The following is a 21,029-nucleotide window of genomic DNA, read 5'->3' as shown; positions in this document are numbered from 1 at the left end:
TAATAAATGAAAATAATGATAACATGCTACGAATATCTTACCTGTAATCGAAAAATAACTCTTCTCCTGGCTGGATTGGTCGTTTTGCAAAAATTCCAATTCTATGATCACCATTGACCATCATCACTTTGGCATAACAATTTGGATTAATTGAGTGATTAGCAAATCTGATTTTGTTTCCTTTTCTAGTTGCATCCACCACAAAATCTAAAACGAAATATTTAAATTGTATAAAATTGACCTAAAATAATATCTGATGTATGAAAATTTACAACTTCCAATAAAGAAGGTTCTTGTTGCCCTTTATTTTTATATTAAAACTTATAATCTTTCAAGGCAAAAAATATAATTATAAATATTAGCTTTACTGAATGATTTACGTTAGCTAACATTACAATTATTAAACAATTGCTTAATGTACATAATGTAAAACGTATAAATACTAATTCTAATTATTAGTTAAAACACATGGAAAACATGGCAATATCCAGAAAACTCACAGAAGGACTAGAAAACACAGAGACAACAGACTTTATAAGTTAAACAAGACATTCAGAGAAACGCTAATAAAGGCAAGGAAGAGAGGAAGAGAAACTTCCAATAAAGAAGGTTCTTGTTGGTCTTTCTTTTTATATTAAAACTCATAATCATCATTCACTTTGCCTTATCCCTATGCGGGGTCGGCTTCCCTAATTGCATTTCTCCACACAATTCTATCTTGGGTCATATCAATGTTAATCCCCTTTACCAACATGTCCTGCCTTATGGTCTCCCCCCAGGTCTTCTTTGGTCTTCCTCTCCTACTCCTTCCAGGAATCTGCACTTCAGCTATTCTTCGTATTGGGTGATTAACGTCTCGACGTTGAACATGACCAAACCATCTTAACCTATGCTCTCTCATTTTGGCATCAATTGGTGCCACACCTAGACTTCCCCCATTTCTAATTTTATCCTTCTTTGTCACTCCACTCATCCATCTAAGCATTCTCATTTCCGCCACATGCATTCGTTGTTCCTCTTTCTTTTTCACTGCCCAACATTCAGTTCCGTGCATCATAGCCGGTCTTAAGGCTGTTTTATAGAATTTTCCCTTCAGCTTCATTGGAATTTTTCTGTCACACAACACACCACTCGCTTCTTTCCACTTCATCCATCCAGCCCTAATTCTACTGCATGCATCTCGATCTATTTCTCCATTACTCTGTAATACCGATCCTAGGTACTTAAAACTATTGCTTTTCACAATCATTTCATCATCCAAAGATACCATATTATTTGTAGTAACTCCATCTTTAAATGAACATTCTAAATACTCTGTTTTTGTCCTACTAAGTTTTAAACCTTTTTCCTCCAGAGCTTGTCTCCACTGTTCCAGTTTTTGTTCTAAGTCTCTTTCACTATTTCCTATTAACACTACATCATCAGCATACACTAGGCACCATGGAATACTACCCTGTAGTTTCGCTGTTATCTGGTCCAAAACTAATGAGAATAAATAAGGACTAAGCACCGAGCCTTGGTGCAATCCTACTCTCACCTGAAATTTATCAGTCTCTCCCACACCTGTCCTAACACTAGTCGTTATTTCCTCATACACATCTCTCACAATCTTTACATATTCGCCAGGGACTCCTTTCTTATTGAGTGCCCACCACAGAATCTCTCGAGGAACTCTATCATATGCTTTCTCAATATCAATGAATACCATATGAGCGTTGGTCTCTTTATTCCTGTATTTTTCCATCAGTTGCCTTACAATGAAAATTGCATCTGTTGTTGATCTGCCCTGCATAAAGCCAAATTGATTATCGGATATTTCGGTTTTTTCACGTATCCGTCTATCAATTACTCTCTCCCATATTTTCATGGTGAGGCTAAGTAGTTTTATAGCCCTGTAGTTTGTGCATTGTTGTATGTCTCCCTTGTTTTTGTAGACAGGTACTAATATGCTGCTTCTCCATTCGTCTGGCATTTGTCCAACTTCCATAATTCTATTAAATAGACCTGCTAGCCAACTTATTCCTGTCTCTCCCAATGCTCTCCATACTTCCCCAGGAATATCATCTGGTCCGACTGCTTTTCCTTTCTTTATTTTTTGAAGCGCTTGAGCCACTTCCTCGTTTGTTATTCTGGTGACCATTGCTGTTACTGTCTCCGTTAACTCCACAGGCTGTCTGTCAAATTCTTCATTTAATAAACTGTCAAAATACTTTCTCCATCTCTTTTTGACATCCTTTTCGTGAATTAGTATTTTATTATTTTCATCTCGGATACATCTAATCTGATTAAAATCTCTTGCTTTCTTTGCTCTCTGTTTGGCTATTTTATATATCTTTGCTTCGCCTTCCCTGGTATTAAGTTGTTCGTATAGCTTTGAATACGCTTCTGCTTTAGCTTTTGCTACTGCTACTTTCGCTTCCTTTTTGGCGACCATATAGTTTTAAGGATCTATGTCCGATCTGGTTTCTTGCCACTTTTTATATAATTTTCCCTTCTCTTTTATTTTTCCTTGTACTTCATTTGACCACCACCAAGTCTCTTTATCCTCAAACTTCTTTCCTGACGTTTTCCCAAGTATTTCAATAGCCGTCTCTCTAATAATATTGGCCATTTTTCTCCAAATTGTGTTAGGGCTTCATTTCATGTTCCAACATATTTTTTCTACTATTCTTTCCCTGAATAGACCTTCCTTCTCATCTTTTAGCATCCACCACTTGATTTTTTGTGGTCCTCTCCGATATTTTTGTTTAGTTTCGCTTTTTACTTCGATGTCCAGAACAAGCAGCTTATGTTGTTGCCTTACTGTCTCACTAACTATTACCTTGCAGTCCTTGCATTCACGTATGTCTTCTTTCCTTATTATGAAGTAGTCTATTTGGGATTGATGTTGTCCACTTTTGTAGGTAATAAGTTGAGTTTCTCTATTTTTAAAGAATGTGTTAACAATCGCCATATCCAATGCTGTTGCTAATTCTAGCATGTCATCTCCAGCTTCATTTCTAGTTCCAAAGCCTAATCCCCCATGTGTTGTTTCATATCCTGTCTTGGCTTGGCCCACATGTGCATTGAAATCACCTCCTATTATAACTTTCTCCTCTGCTGGAATATCACTCAGTACGTCTCCTAATTGGTCATAGAAAGCTCTTCTTTCATTCTCACCCAGACCTGTTTGAGCAGCATACACACACAACATTCAATACCTCTTTATCAATTACAAATTTCACTGACATCATTCTATCACTCGTTCTTACAACTTCTACTAAGTTATCTTTCATTTCACTATCAGCAATTATACCAACTCCATTTCTACTGTTACTACTCACTACATACCACAATTTATATCCATCACCTAGTTCTTTCGCCCTTTGTCCTTTCCACCTAGTCTCTTGAATACAAGCAATTTGAACTCTTCTTCTATATTAAAACTCATAATATTTCAAGCAAAAAATATAATTATAAATATTAGCTTTACTGACTGATTTACGTTAGCTAACATTACAATTAAACAATTGCTTAATGTAATGTGAAACGTATAAATACTAATTCCAATTATTAGTTAAAACACATGGAAAACATGGCAATATCCAGAAAACTCACAAAAGTTCGCAAAAGGTGTAACTGAAGCACTAGAAAACACAGACACAACATACTTTAAAAGTTAAACAAGACATTCAGAGAAACGCTAATAAAGGCAAGGCATAGAGGAAGAGAAACGCTAATAAAGGAACACTGAACAAAGCGGGACAAAGAGAATAAAACCCAAAGCATTAATGGAACAAGAGTGAGTTGAATCGCAACAACCTAGCACCTCAATAGATCTCCAGAAGTATCTGGAATAACATTAGACACTACAATAAAGAGCATACACTAAAAACAATAGAACAAAATAAAAGCATGGTAGTTTTGAGAAGAAAACTAAATAGCGACGGAAAAGAAATTATAAAGTTTAAAACATAAAAGGTGAAACTAACAACATCTATTAGAAATGAAAAGCTTATAACAGTTGAAGAATTCTACTGAGAACTTTATAAAAGCTAACAAAAGAGACAGAGCTTACCCGAAGAGATAACCTTGAAGATTCCTTAACACGTTAAGCCCGACTGCAAGAAACTATAAAGTTTAAAACATACAAGGTGAAACAACATCTACCAGACATGAAAACCTTCAAAGTCGAGCCTTCGAAAACCTTGAAAATAGTCGAAGAATTCTACTGAGAACTTTATAAAAGCTAACAAAAGATACATAGCTTACCCGAAGAGATAACGTTGAAGAGTCCTTAACACGTTAAGCCCGACTGCAATAAATTATAAAGTTTAAAACATAAAAGGTGAAACACCGTCTACCAGAAATGAAAACCTTCAAAGTCGAACCTTCGAAAACCTTGAAACAGTCGAAGAATTCTACCGAGAACTTTATAAAAGCTAACAAAAGATACAGAGCTTACCCGAAGAGATAACCTTGAAGATTCCTTAAGACGTTAAGCCCCGCGTGACACAGATGCTGTCTCACGGTGCTGTGATCTTGTCGTACCGCGTGAGCTTACGGGTGTGTCTCACAACTGAATTTTACATCAGATCGCGTTAGCAGATGAAGAGACACGGTGCAATCTTATGTATTATACCATTGAATAACGCAGGTCTGGGGAACACTTTAGTGTTTGCGGTTTCAAAATAGCATAATTTGATGTCAAGTTATGAATCATAAAAAACAGCCATATTATGTATGTACTTGTACAAATATTTATTCTAAACAAAAATAAGGCTTAGGTTTATTCTATAATTGTTGTAAAATCATCCGATAATGTTGTGATATATCAATTAATTGCCGAAAACCTTCTAAACTCTAGAAGATGACGTCCGTGGAAGGTCAAGGTCAAAATAAAGGTCGCCATTGGATAGCCAGGAAAAAATCCTAGACAACTGGTACTTTTCTTTGATCCAAACTTCTACATGTTGCCAGATAACCAGTAACTCAGGGAATTGTAATACCAAGTGAATCTTATAATTTTCCGAGTTTGTGCCTCTATATCTTGAAAATCCTCCATACGATCGAGTTGTGCCCATGAGAACTTTTCATCACAATGCTTCAAAGAGTATTTTCTTAAAGTATGAACTAAATATACTGGGACCTAAGTTCCATAAGGTTTGTGCGGGGTACTTTTAATGGAAATTATATTGTGGGTTATTTAAAGGCTCATGTTTGATAATAATTTAAGTAAAATTAATTTCCGGTCCGCAGATCTCATAAAAAAATGCCATGCCGGGGCTGAACGTGTTAAGATATGTCATATTACTGTAAAATATTGTTAGAGGTATAATTATGGTTGACTATAAATCTTATTGGAAATCAATGAGACTACTAGAAAACGGTACAATACCTCCCATAATTAAAATCTTACCGTTGTTTAAATTAAAAAGAAAACTGCACATATATTTGTCATAGACTTTTCCTCTTCTATCGGCTTCGTCCTGAGAAATTATTTCTCCACAATATTCTGAAATAAACTCGTTCTTTTGGGCGCTATCTTTTAAAAATATGCCCCATCCAGCTACATCAGACGGAGCCATCAGTAAGTGTTTATCTGGAAACCAAACCATTAAATATTAACAAACTCTACTACTTATGCCCTTTTTACTACAAAAACACGCTTGCGTCATTCAAGTTTTCTGATGTCAGAGCATTGCCAAAGTTCATCATGGCTATGTTTATTGTACAGTGAGAAGCTAGGCATCATTACATGTCAGAGATATTTTTCTTTGTTTTTGTTTACTGTACAAATAATATCAAATATATAACTCTTTATTCTAATTATGATGTCAATCAGTTTTCATTACTTGCCGGAATATATTAAATAACAACAATATTTTCATAGTGTATAATCAATAAAATAGATCATTTTTAATATCTTAAAACTGAAAATGACAGATGCATGTACGAATAATATTTAATACAAGTAAAATATTGTAGGTATAGCACGAGATTTTTTATAAAGAAATAAAAGCTTTGGATTTTTTTTCTATCTAAATTATGTATTCATAGGTACTTTACCATTATTTATATTACTAGCCTAACCTAACACTAAAAAATAAAAAAAATTAGGGCACTCGTGGGAGTGCCGACAGAAGTGAAAACTTCTTACGAAGCAAACCCCTTCGGATACACACTCTATCCCTCCTCCAACCATTATAACTTCGGTCGAACTTACCGCAATTCAACATATAGTATATAAATTACTAATATCTGCTGTGTCGATAACGATCGCGAGTTCAATGCTTTTTCCCTATCCAAAGAGAAGTGATATACCTACATTATGTACCCATTGGGTGCATCCTATTGGGACCGTGCAAGTTCGGAAAAGCGACACCTATTTCTACGCTCTGAACTTTTATTCGCACTTTTAATTATATTGGCCAATCATATGGTCCTGGATACTGGATAATTGTCAAGGCCATAGTCCAAAAAAAATAATAAGAAGAAAAAATAAGATTTAGGTTGTGTTATTCAAACGTAAACAATTGTATGTAGTAAATAAAATTAGTTATTAAAATGCAGTATTGCAAGCAAAATACAATTAATTAAATTTACCTTTATAATAATAATTGCATATCATATCAATACTGTGAAACAATTTGACAATTTCAGTTGACAATATGAATTATTTAAGAAAGTTGCAATATTTCTCCGCTATTCGCGCACGATCGTTTCGCGTATCCCTTCCAAAAACTTGCACACCGCGAATACTATTTATATATACATACACATAATACATAAACGTACAGAATTTATTTCGGCGAAGCGATGACAGTCACGAATTCAATGCTTTTTCCCCATCCAGAAAGTGCACAAAATCGCTACAGAAGTTTTTACTTCAAAAATACTTTAAACACTAATCACTTATATTGATTGGAGTAGGGACCGTGTGGCCCCTTATGCGCTTCTCCCTTATCTATCCTCCTATCCCTCCTCCTTATATTTCCCCTTATCCCTCCTCTAACCATATAACTTCGTTCGAACTTATACATACGCAATTCAACTTATAGTATATAAATTACTAATATCTCACCGTAGCTATGACGGTTGCGAATTCAATGCCTTTTATCAATCCAAAAAGAAGTTCTATACCTATATTATACACGCGTTTCGTGCATCCTATACTATTTATATATACATACACCTAATATGAAGATACCACAAACGCAAAAATTTCAAACCAATAAGCCTGTTGCCACATCCGTACAAAATGCTTACCAAAATAATTACTAACAGGCTATCAAATAAATTCGATAGTTACCAGCCTGTTGTCATAGTACCATAGAACATCTACAGACAATAACGACACTTCTTATCGAAAAGTGCAACGAATACAATGAACCTCTTCATTGTATTGAACCTCTTCATAGAACTCTGGGCCGTATTAGAAGGAATGAATAACGCAAGGATTGATTCTAGATATAGAATACTCCTCAAATACATATTATATGACAATGCAACTATGCATATAAATGTATCAGAAGGTCTAACAAGCAAAACAAGCAAAATAAGAACGAAGAGAGAAGTTAGACAGAGGACAAAAACAAATAAAACAAAAGTGATGACAAATCAATATATCACAATCGACTTAGATGGAAGTGATATCGAAAGTGTCGAAAAGTATATATACCTAGCTCACACGATCAAACTCAGAAAGATACCAATAAATCTAAAGGAAAGGGTATTCAACAGTTGTATTCTACCAATTATGACCTATAGAATGGAGACGATGACACTTACAGAGGTATCAGCCAATAGATTGAGAATGACACAGAGGGCGATCAAACGAGCTATGTTGGGGGTATCTCTGAGGGAACATATACAAAATGAGGACGTGCGAAGCAGGACGAAAGTGGAATATGTAATTGGAAGAATTGAAATGCAAATGAAACGGACCTGGGTAGGACACGTGGCACAACAAAACTCATGGGAAGGCCTTTGTCCAGGAGTGGATGCAAACAGGCTGAAGAAGAAGATAATATATATACATACAAAATTTATTTCGACTAAACGATGACGGTCGCGAAATCAATTCTTTATCCCCATCCAAAAATAGGTGTTATACCAATATTATATACGCGTTGCGTGAATTCTACAGTATTTATATATACATACACATAATATTATACATATAAGTACAAAATTTATTTCGCCGAAGCGATGACGGTCGCGAATTCAATGCTTTTTTCCCATCTATAAAGTGCACAACGTCCTTAAAGAAGTTTTTACTTCAACAATATTACTATTACTATACGTACATTATAATAATATACGTACAAAATTTATTTCGCCGAAGAGATGACGGTCGCCAAAAAAATTCTTTTTCCCCATCCAAAAATAGGTTTTACATTTATTTTAAATGTAAATATTTCTATACAATTTATATATACATACACAAAATATACATACCTACAAAATTTATTTCGCCGAAAAAATGACGGTCGCGATGACGGTCGCCAAATAAATCCTTTTTCCCCATCCAAAAAGAGCTTTTACCTTTATTTTAAATTTAAATACTTCTATACAATTTATATATACATGCACAGAATGTATATACCTACAAAATTTATTTAGCCGAAGAGATGACGGTCGCGAAATAAATCCTTTTTCCCCATCTTAAATATGTTTTACATTTATTTTAAATTTACCTCTACACAATTTATATATACATACACATAATATATAGCATAAGCGATGACGGTCGCGATGACGGTCGCGAATTAAATGCTTTTTCCCCCATCCAAAAAGTGCACAACGTCCCTAAAGAAGTTTTCACTTCAAAAAATAAATTAAAGTATAGTTATTGAAATAAAAATTCTTTTTATTCGTATATTTTATATTTTATTCATTTTATAGTATATTATTCAACGAGCATGTAATGATGGCTTTTACTAACGATTATGAAGTTTGCGACACGAGCCGTAGGCGAGTGTCGTAATTCATCAGAGTGATTAATAGCCGATACATGCGAGTAGAATACTATACTTTTTCTACGACCTTTTTTTATTTTAAGTATAATCAACTACTCGAGATTTAAATTATAATAATTTACAAAAATGCCTAAATGCTGTTTACCCCTAGTACGTGGCTGAATAATTAGTTGCCTACTACATATTACCAAATTCTTATGTATTGTAAAAATAAAACAAGAAATAGTCAATCCAAGTTATATTCGTTTCCGAAAAATTATAAGCATAAATTTGTACCTACTGTCAATGAATCTAATAAATAGGAAATGGCTATTATCGATGGACGTATGTCATAAAGATATAATGTACTTCTTCTTCTTCTTCTTCTTTAAGTACCGTGCCCAAATTTTTAGGCGTAGGTAGCTTCCATAACAATTTGCCGATATCGTTCTCGATCTTGTGCGGCATGTAACAATTGATCTGCTGATAAGCCAGTCCATTGCCGAAGGTTTCGGAGCCATGAATATTTCTTTCGACCAATTCCTCTTTTTCCGTCGATCTTTCCATTGAGTATTAACTGCAGCATCCTGTATCTGCTACCTCTCATTATATGCCCCAGATATTCAAGTTTTCTCTTTTTTATCATCTTCATTAAGTCACCTTCGCCTTGACCTACTCTGTTTAAGACTTCTCTGTTTGAAATGCGTTGAACCCAAGATATTCTGAGCATTCTACGATACGACCACATCTCAAAGGCTTCTAATTTGTTCATCATGTTAACCTTCATGATCCAGGTTTCACATCCATATAGTAATACAGGATACACATAACATTTTAGGAACTTGATTCTTAGTTGTAAGTTCAGCTGAGAGTTGCTCAGAATAGATCTAAGTTTCATAAATGCTCCTCTTGCAATTTCTATACGAGTTTTAATTTCTTCATCCGGATTTAGTGTCTCGTTTATCCAACATCCTAGGTATTTAAAATGGTTAACTTTTGTTATTGATTCATCATTGACAATTAGTTGCATAGGGCCGACGTGTTGTTTACTAACCACAAGTAACTTTGTCTTTGTTGCATTTATGTTAAGTCCGTTATTGGAGCATTCTCTAGTGACTCGATCTATAAAGAATTGAAGATCTTCGATATTTTCAGCCATGATCGCGGTGTCGTCTGCATATCTGATGTTGTTAATAGTTTCTCCCCCGATTCGAACTCCACATTGTCCTTCCAAGGCTTCATTAAAAATTATTTCTGAGTATACGTTAAACAAAGTTGGGGATAACACACAACCCTGTCTGACACCTCTTTGAATGCAAATTTTGTCTGTTTCTTTGCCGTCTACCAGAATAGAAGCTTCTTGATTCCAATATAGATGTTGTAAAAGTCTCAGATCTTTATCGTCTATTCCAATCATTTCTAGATATTCAAACAACCTATCATGTTGAACTCTATCAAACGCCTTCTCAAAATCTATAAAGCGGACGTAAATTGGTTTCTGTACTTCCCATGATCTTTGAAGTAATGTTAACATTGAGAACAAAGCTTCCCTTGTTCCCAATCCTTCTCTGAAACCGAATTGTTTGTTTCCCATTGTCTCTTCACATTTCTGCTTGATTCTATTAAGAATTATCTTAAGAAGTAGCTTGAGAGAGTGGCTCATGAGACTAATTAGTCTAAAGTCTTTACATGATGATGTATTAGGCTTTTTTGGGAGTGGAATAAATGTAGACTCTAACCATATCTGTGGCATCATGCCAGTGTCGTATATATAGTTATAAATGTTTGTTAGTTGTGAGACATTGTCGTCATCCAGAAGTTTGAGCCAGTCTGATGGTATTTGGTCAGGGCCTGGAGATTTCCCATTTTTGCTCTGTTTGATGGCTTTCTCTACTTCCGCTTTTAAAATACTAGGACCAGTATTCGTATACTTTGTGGTGTTAAGTGGTGGCCTCGTATCCAGGAAGAGCTCTTTTATATAGTTAGTCCATTCTTCCTTTTTTTCATCCAAGTCGAGAATTATTTTACCTTTGGAGTTTCTCATAAAGTGAGGAGTTCTTTTTCTCTGAGTGTAGATAATTTCTTTAAGCTTTTTATGTATATTAAACTCGTCATGTTTTCTTTGTAGTTCTTCCATTTCACGACATCTTTGTTCCATCCAGTCCTCTTTTGCTCGCTTAACCTCGTATCTTATTTGTCGATATATCTCTCTATACCGAATCTCGTCTTTGTTTTTCTAATTTCTTCTTTGTTGAATAAGGTCTAGTATTTTATCGGTCATCCAATCCTTTTCTTTATTGGGTCTTTTTCTGGTTTCAAAACTTCGTTTGCTATGGTGACCATGGCGGAATTCATGATATCTAGATTTTTACCGATATTTTCTTGTCCAGATCTTTCTAACTGTTTTTTAATCTCACGATTTATCTTATTTCCGAACTCATCTGATATTACGGCATTTCTTAGGAGTCGAGTATTAGGTTTCTTCTGCGTTGTGGGGGCTTTTATTCTTTTTAGTTTTAGTTTGAATCCAGCACAGAGCAGATTATGGTTAGTTGCTGCGTCTGCACTTGGGTATGTTTTTGCAGATGTAATACTGTTTCTAAACCTTCTATTAATGATAATGTAGTCAATTTGATTTCTGACTATCTTTCCCTCTTGATCAGCTGGAGATTTCCAGGTATATAGTCGTCTTTTAGGTTGCTGAAACAAAGTATTTGCTATAATGCATTTCTCTTCTTGGTAGAACTGTATTAGTCTTTGCCCTCTTTCGTTCCTTTCTCCAAGTCCATACTTTCCGGTTATATCTTGTGTGATTTCGGCACCAACTTTTGAGTTGAAGTCTCCCATAATAATTGTAGCTTCATGTTTTTTTGTGCTCCGGAGAATTTGTTTAATTTGGCTGTAGAATTGCTCAATTTCTTCATCTGGTTTGTCAGCTGTTGGCGCATAGACTTGTATTATATTAATATTCAGTAGTTTATTTTGCAGCTGAATCATCATGATACGATCATTGAAAGGGACGAAATTTCGGATACAGTTACGAATTTCTTCTTTGACAATGATTGCGACTCCGTTACGTCTGGGTCCTTCTGCCTTTCCCGAGTGGTATACAATGTATCCATTACTCTCAAATATGTTTGACCCTAGCCATTTCGTCTCGCATATACCTAGGATAGGAATGTCTAGTCTGGCCATTTCTAGCTGAATGTTTTGTAATTTCGCATCTTCAAACATAGTTGTTACGTTCCACGTAGCTATCTTGTGGATTTCCACGACACGGGGTTTTCGTTTGTTGACGACCTGAGAGGCCCCGTGGTCTGGTTGTGATCTTCCTCCCCTGCCGGATCTTGGATTCCGAAGTCCATGATCATTAAATGTATCTATAGTTTCCTTATCTGTCATGGGAAGCTGTACTAGAGATATCCACAAGGATCTTTAATGTAGTGATTTCTCCTGGCCTTCTACATCCTGATGCCGTTGACCATTTCCTGGTTCCTCCGCCTTTGAGACCGATTTCTCGGTCTCAGGACAACAGAGTGCCCTACCACTCACCAACTTATCCGCCCGAAGCCGTTGGTCAGTAAGTGGGGGATTGCTTATACCGGCAATCATTCGGTGAGAAGTATTGATAGAAGTAGAAAATAGTGACCCGTCTGCCCTCGGAAACCTAATAGCCATTCGGGGTCGGAAAAAGTAAGAATTGACCAAGTGAGGCCGATAGGAAAGATTAAAGAAATTTTACTCAAGACAAGTTGAAAGAGAGTAAAATGTGAAGGCCCTCATGACTCGCCAGATGCGACTCATGAGAGTATGAGTATTTTTCACCTTTTGTTCCCGCTCATACATCGGGGTGTTGACTATAGACTGTATGGCTTGTCCAGCGTACCATAGCATGATGTAACGAAATGCATGCACTCCCATATAATTTTGGAGCCCACTCATTTCGTGACAACATGGCCTGACAAAATATAATGTACATTTATATTTAACTATATATAATATGGACCGCGTTATGTAATAACGGATTAACCGCCAAAAGTCCAAAATCGAGATAATAGTGCCATCTTGCAGCTAGGGTACAAATCTATGTATAAAAATATGTTTTTTGTAAAAAAATTTAAAAAAAAGCTGTTTTTAAATGCCTGTATTAAGCGACATTTTTTATTTTCTTAAAAAATATCCCACACTAGGATTTGTAATATCGAACTAAACGCCAATAATGGTACATAATCCATTGTCATAAACAAAAATCCGCATCTTTGTAAGTGTAATAACGAATCAAGCGCCACGAATAGTCGGTTACTTCTTTATTACAAAACATAACATATTTACTAACGTTAAAGATATCGAATTAAAAGACATCCTTTGTAAGATAACATCAGATTAAGCGCCAAATATGTCTCTTAATCCGGTATTCGGATCATTAACGAATTAAGCGACATTTGATCGAATAACTTTTAAAATATAAATTATTTTTAAAAAATTTTAAACGCATGTAAAAGTCTATTTACATTTGCATTAATATATTAAATATGAAACATGTCTGTACTATATTTTAGAAATAGTACCAAAAACAAATTTAAAATCTTTAAACAGATTTATCTCAAAACTACATTTTGGCGCTTGATCCGCTATTACATAACGCGGTCCATATAATAATATAACTATGTATAATATGTTATAACATATTTAACACAATATAACTTAAAAAATAAACACAATATTAGTCATAAATTCCAATTAACACAAACAAAATGCGCTAACGTCACTGTCACTAAAATAAATAATAAACGTCAAAATTTTTAGTAAACAAGATATAAACGTAAAAAATATGCTGACATTGTTACAGTTAAAATTCCTTTAAAAATTTTTCGAAGTTATATTGATATAAATTACAATAATTATTGTATTAAATAAACAAGTTTAAGTAATTTTATTTGCAGTTTATATACGATTAATATTAAAAGTGGCATGCGCCACTTGAATCTAACTTCAGCCCGTGGGTAATGACCCGTGAGTAATGAACTATTACTCGTGGGTAATGACCCGTGAGTAATGAACTATTACTCGCGGGTAAAGTAATGGGTGCTATTATCTATTAAAAAATAGCGTCGAATATGTCGTATTCTATGTCGTAGAAAAAATACTATTCAGTGCATGCATATGCCATTTTAGCCTTAAAATATGTCAATGATTTGTTTTATTGATAATACACTGATAAGTTAAATACTATATTTCGGCAAGTAATGAAAACCGATTGACATCATTAATTAGAATATTAATTAATTAAAATAATAGAATAAATAAAAAATAATCCTACAAGTTTTTTCATAGGATACATAGTTTTCGAGATAAACGCGGTTGAACTTTCAAAAAATCTAAAAATGGTAATTTTTGAATCCGAATAACTTTTGATTAAAAAATAAAATAGCATATCTTCTTACAGAATTTGAAAGTTCAAGTCAAATTACACCGGTTTTGATTATTTGCATTGCTAAACATAATTTTTTGTTTTATTGTTAAACAAAGCTATAAACACATAGTGCCTTGAGTGATGTTTTCAATGCATCTTTCATTTAAAATCGAACGAGTAGGTATAAGTGCAAGCGCCTGCAAACAGGCAATTTCTACGTAGCATACATTAAAACGCATGCGTTGGGCACGCGTCAAAACGCACAAACACTATTTGTTTAGAGCTTTGTTTAACAATAAAAAAATTAATTTTTAGCAATGCAAATACAAAACCGATAGAATTCGACTTGAACTTGCAAATGCTGTAAGAAGAATTGCTATTTTATTTTTTAATCAAAAGATATTCGAATTCAAAAATTACAATTTTTTGATTTTTTGAAAGTTCAACCGCGTTTATCTCGAAAACTATGCATTCTACGAAAAAATTTGTAAGAGCATTTTTTGCTTAGAATCACTCAAGGAATACAAAAAAATGTTTTGTTTTGCGCAAAATCGCTTTTTTGCAATTTTGCAAGTTTTCTGTTTATAACAATCTTATCGACATCCGGACCAACTGTTATCCAAAAAATTCGTGTTCTACGGGTCAAAATACATAAAAAAAAACTTGGGTAAGTCCATCTAAATAAAGGAGGCCGTTGTACCTCCCTTGCGACACTACTATAAAGAATTATAGATTTGATATTATTTGTACAGTAAATAAAAACAAAGAAAAATATCTCTGACAAATAATGATGTCTAGCTTCTCACTGTACAATGTACAATAACCATGGCCATGATGAAGTCTTATTCTAATGTTTTGGTAATGCTCTGACGTCAGAAGTCTTAAATGACGAAAGAGTGTTATGTAGTAAAAAGGGTATAACAAATATGGATTCATAATTTACAAAACTATTGGTTTTGTGTATAAAGTAACTATTTATCGTTAATGGGCTAATAATAAAGCATGGAAATTAATACTACTCTATTAAGAGAGAGGATATTGCGTAATTTATAAAAATAAGTTACTTACGCAATCCTCTTTGAACACTGACGTTTTTGCAAGTAATTTTTGTATTGTCAAACTGGTCCGCACCACACGTTTGACAAAGATCAGGATCACATTCTCTAACAGCTAAATAGCAAGGACACTGCTTGGTATTACACTGAGCTTTACATCTACATCCAGGAAATCTATTTTGACCTAAAACAGTGAAATATTCATAAGAAATTAATATAACGACTATTTGGAATTGGTTTAAAGAATTCAGGTGTAAGATGGAAGTGTTCTAAGTATTAATGCATATGATAAAGAATGTTATTTCGGTACCAGTCATGATATCGGAGTTCTTGAACTCCAAGGTGGAGCATAGAGCTTCAGTGAAAACACACCATCGAGTTCCATTTTGCGCTAAGACTTTCACCTCATTCCAAGACTTTCCTTGACCTCTTATTTCGTCCATGATGGATCTTCTCCAAGTTTGTGCTGGGCGTTCACCTCTTTGTGTTTCAGCAATCTTCGTTGCTGATAATGTTAGTCCAGAAAGTACGAACAATTCTTCATGGGCATCTATTAATAAAGATGTGCAGTTTGTTTGGGTTTTTGTCACTTCCCAGGTTTCACATCCGTAGTGTAGAACAGATAAATTTTGTACTGTAATATTGGGTCTTTGCAGTATTGGGACCGTGCAAGTTCGGAAAAGCGACACCTGGTTTCATAGCTCAGCGACATTTTTAGCACTTTTAATTATATTGGCCAATTATATTAGTCCCGGTTGCTAGATAATTGTCAAGGCCATAGCCCAAAAAAAATTATAAGAAGAAAAAGTAAGACTGAGGTTATGTTATTAAAAGGTAAACAATTGAATGTAGTAAATAAAATTAATTATTAAAATGCAGTACTGCAAGCAAAATACAATTAATTAATTGTGGAGCAATATACACTAATCATCAAAATTAACGCACCACCTTAAAAATGGGACATTTTTGATGTCTCGTATTTCCTAAACCTGTTGTCCGATTTGAGTGATTTTTTTAGTGTACATATTATAGCTTTATTCTTCAAGAATGTCGATGTAATAATGTTGCTAAACAGTTAAGTGTCATTGTATAGCGGGTGTGACAATGATAGTGTGTTTTTCCTCAAAGTTTGGAACACCCTGTGGAATATTCTAGCGTATATAAAATATTGAAATTAAAACTCAACTATAGCGTTAGGCTTTTTAAACATTCTGTTTTTTTATTCATTCGCTTATGTTGGATAATAAAAAAATTAGGTACTTCAACAACTAGCCATGTTCTTCATCAATAAGAGTTTACGTGTTTCTAAGTAAGTGCGACAAACTTTAAGGGGCAATTCTGCATGAAAAAATACTGACCGCTTGCTTTATAAACATATGTCCGCAAATTCTTCGTTTCCGAGATACGGGATGTTGAATTTTTTCTTACAAACTGACGATTTATGTATTGTTCTGAAACTGGTTGAGATATGCAAATGAAATTTGGTAGGATTTAAGAGGTAGTTATTGCGCGTTACTAAAGGTTTCTATATTATTTCTCGATGGTAGGAACATAATCCATATAATTATCGACGTATAATTACATAATCGACATAATTATCCGCCAATGAGGAGGCTGAAAGGAAGAATGTGGAGAAAATCGACAAATCTGAATTACTGGCTTTTACTGGTATATTAATAATTTTGATGTACATTGTAATTTTGTTGTAAGGTTTGTAAATTGTTTATATTATTATTTTAGAAGATGCTGTGTTTATTAAGAGGATCGGTACGTATTTTTGGCTGCAATGCTATTCAAATGGGGATTAATTTTTTTCGAATCCTGAGAAAACTAATAAGTATTTTTAAAAAATTCATCACGTTATTAGCGAGGGCCGAAAGTCCCTGAGAACTTCTATAATGTTTATTTTAATAAGTTACAGGGGTGAAAAACTAAGAGAAAATTTAGTGTTATTTTTAATTTCAAATATCTCATTCAAAATAAACTTTTTATTTATTCTAAGGGACTTTCGGCCCTCGGTAATAATTTAGTCTTTGATTCTGCGTTTACATTTTTCAAAAATATTTCTTGCTTTTTTCAGGATTCCAAAAAAATGAACACAATGTCCGTGGTAATTTTTTCCAAATCTATCTTTGTCATACAACGCACTCAGTCGAATAGAATATTGTCAAAATAATGTCGGTCAGACACTGACAATCAGTGACAATTTTAAATATTTAACATGAATCGGTAATATTGTTTTGAGTTGTTGATTAAATAATGTTGATATATAGTGTATTTGATAAATAATTGATTTAAGACGTGAACTTTATAAAGTTATTTATTGTGTATTATTTATGGAAGATAGAAGCAGAGAATACATTAAGATATATTCTGTGATCCAAGTATTTTGTTGTTAAAGATGTTCAAAATTGTAAGCGTTCAATAGGAACAATATATTATTAAAAAATCACTTTAACACTTTTCCTCTTTTCTCGATTGAGTATTAGTTTTGTTGTAGGTACATATAAACCATTACAATCACTGAATACATAGTTAGTGAAAAAATTATCATATTTATTAACTGAAATAATAATTTGCAATTATACAAAAAATAACAGTTATCCAAGAACATTCAAAAGCCATCTGTTTAAGTTAGTTATGACATTGTCAAGTAGAATGACATTCTAGTAATATTTACATATCCATACCAGTGTGAATTTTACTACACGTAATTTGCCATGTAAAGACAGAAAAGGTAGGGATAGCCGCAAAATATTTGCGAATTATGTACTCATAGCCTTAAGCATAAGATTCTTAAGTTTAATCCATTTCCAACAACTCTCAATAAATATATTAGCTATTTTCGAGGTGGACATTTTTTACCCACCTTTGGGCATACATGGAACCTAAAAAAGGTTGGCCGTTTAAGGATTAAAGTTTGTCGCACTTATTTAGAAATACCCTGTACTGATGAAGAACATGGTTAGTTGTTAAAGTACCTAACTTTTTTATTATCCAACATAAGCGAATGGATCAAAAATCAAAATGTTAAGAAAGCCTAAGGCTACAGTTGAGTTTTAATTTTAATATTTTATATACGCTAGAATATTACAAGGGTGTTCTAAACTTTGAGGAAAAAACACACTATCATTGTTACACCCGGTATATAATGACACTTACCTGTTTAGCAACAATATTATTAAATAGATATTCTTCAAGAATAAAGCTATAACATACTAAAAAAATCACTCAAATCGGACAACAGGTTTAGGAAATACGAGATATCAAAAATGTCCCATTTTTAAGGTGGTGCGTTAATTTTGACGCATAGTGTATAAGTTTTCTTCTTCAATGACAGTAGGTATGAAATATAAGTTAATTCGACAATATGAATTATTTAAGAAAGTTATAAAATTTCTCCGCTATTCGCGAACGATCGTTTCTCGTATCCCCTCCAAGTACTTGCACACTGCGAATACTTGCCAGACCTCCTAATAGGGTTGAGCCAGTCATGAAATTGGTCTAAAAATACTTTCCCGGAATGGGTTTTTTCATTGCTATGGCTTTCAGTATGTTACATCCGGTTTCCTCCATCTCTACTAGAACAATATATGATGGAAAAATGTGTTGTAGTAATTATCAAATATACAAATAAAAGCTAAAACTTACAGTCTGAACTGCAGTTACAAAACTTTTCACAGAAGTTTTGCGCACCAATACACGGGCAGTTATGATCACAGTTTTGTCCTGGATGATCGCACGGCGTAAAGTTGTACACATGATTACTATTTGAGTCTTTCTTGAGCTGGATTTTTCGACAATGCATAGACCAAAGACGATGCTTCTTCTTCTTCTTGCGAGGTGGAGTATAATCGCGAATTTGTTCTTCAGGTGGTATATCTGCCGACTCTTTTTGAGCAAAATGATATACCTGCAAGAATCAAGAACACTATTACAATACAACAAACAAATGCAATTATAAATATGTATCTTTATTTAATCACTGACAGGATACAAGTTATGTTAGAAAAGGAAAAGGTTTTATTTTTATCTTCTTATTTTAATTTTATCTTTTATTTTAACAACTAAAATATACAGGGTGTAACAAAAAGGCAGGTCATAAATAATTAAATTACATATTCCTTGACCAAAAATAGTTGGATTGAACCTAACGTACCTTAGTACAAATGTGCACATAAAAAAAAGTTACAGACCTTTAAAGTTACAAAAGACAATCGATTTTTCCAATATATCGAAAACTATTAGAGATGTTTTATTGAAAATGGACATTTTTCATTCTTATGGCATGAAAAACTTGAAAAAAAAATAAAAGTGAAATTTGTGCACCCCATAAAAATTTTTATGGGGTTTAGTTCCCTTAAAGTGCCCCAAATAGTTGTGTACGTTCGAATTAAATTATTAAAGTGGTACCATTAGTTAAACAACCTGTTTTTAAAACTTTTTTGCTTGTTATAGTCCAAGAAATGAAGCTTAAAATAGGACAAAACCTCGCAATTTTTACAGAATGGTTTTCGCAATTTGCATGAAAATTTGGAATTAGTTCACCTTACCCTCTACTTCAAAATCTATATTGTGCCGACAGGCGCTTTTTATTTTTTTTAAGGGTGAAAACTACCCCTTATTGCAAAAATCTATAAAAAGGAGTGAAATTTGTTTGCATTAAATAATTATTAGTAGTTGAAAGCCTGATAGATTTGTACACACTTGAATGAACGAAGGAAGTGAAAGAAGTATATTAAAGTGTGTAAATGTATTTATTTCCTTAGCTAAGCGCTTTCGACTGAAAAGTCATCTTCAGAGCTAATGCTACAATAAAAAGTTAAACTAATAAGCAAAAGGATGTCTAAGTACAAAGTTTTTTTAACTTACGTCAAGGTATAAAAAGTACCGGCTACTTCGGTTTGTATGTGTTTGCATCTCATTAAGAAATTTGGAAAATTTGGTCAGTTGTGCAACTCCGGATGATGAAAATTAGTTTAATTTTCAGTAGTACTTGTAAAACATTAAAAACAATCACTGAGACGTTACAAACAAAAAAATTTTGTCATGGTATAGGTATCACCCAACCATTTTTAACTGATGCGAGCTGCCGACCATGCACTGTTATCCTTAATGGCAATTACGGTTCATTCTCTTTAATTCTTGACTAAACTGGATAGGTTGCGCCACTAAAGACTTTTCCAAATGCGCATGTCATCGCATCTGCAGAAACTGCAACAGCGTTGCCACATTTAGTAGATTTCTACTTTTTTGGTAGATTTTTAATATTGTTTAAAAAATTCTAGTATTTTTTAGTAAATTTTTGGTATATTTCAACATTTTGTTATGGCTGAAATAAAATTTGCTTTTTATAGTATTTACCCCATTTCTAAATTAGTTTTCAGACATTTTGTTACAATTTCCCAATGTCATTACCGAAAATAAGATTCAGTTTCAACACAACTTGCAGATTTCAAGTAGCAGTGCAAGCAGTATATCAGGTGTTATTGAAGAGTTATGGCATTCGGTGAGCCTATTAGAAGCTAACGATGGAAAACTAAAATATCTAAGCATATGTAACTTTGCAAAAAAAAAATGTTGTGTTTACGTGTTTCCAATGTAAAATGCGAAAGAATTGTG

At 33.7% G+C, this 21,029-nt stretch overlaps 1 protein-coding gene across 1 annotated transcript in view; it reads right to left on the bottom strand.

Annotated features, from left to right (window-relative positions):
* LOC114329981 (histone-lysine N-methyltransferase E(z)) overlaps positions 1-21,029 on the bottom strand; it is a 106,722-nt gene that overhangs the window by 21,967 nt on the left and 63,726 nt on the right. The window contains exons 7-10 of the mRNA XM_028279276.2: positions 19,059-19,320; positions 15,421-15,591; positions 5,399-5,581; positions 42-207 (exon numbers count right to left, since the gene is read on the bottom strand). Of these exons, the coding sequence (XP_028135077.1) occupies positions 42-207; positions 5,399-5,581; positions 15,421-15,591; positions 19,059-19,320 (782 nt within the window). The remainder of the gene's footprint in view (positions 1-41; positions 208-5,398; positions 5,582-15,420; positions 15,592-19,058; positions 19,321-21,029) is intronic.

This window comes from Diabrotica virgifera, chromosome 3 (assembly GCF_917563875.1).
Source record: "Diabrotica virgifera virgifera chromosome 3, PGI_DIABVI_V3a".
Classification (NCBI taxonomy): domain Eukaryota; kingdom Metazoa; phylum Arthropoda; class Insecta; order Coleoptera; family Chrysomelidae; genus Diabrotica; species Diabrotica virgifera.
The sequence above is the reverse complement of the archived record's forward strand: the minus strand, read 5'-3'. Positions and strand labels throughout refer to the sequence as shown.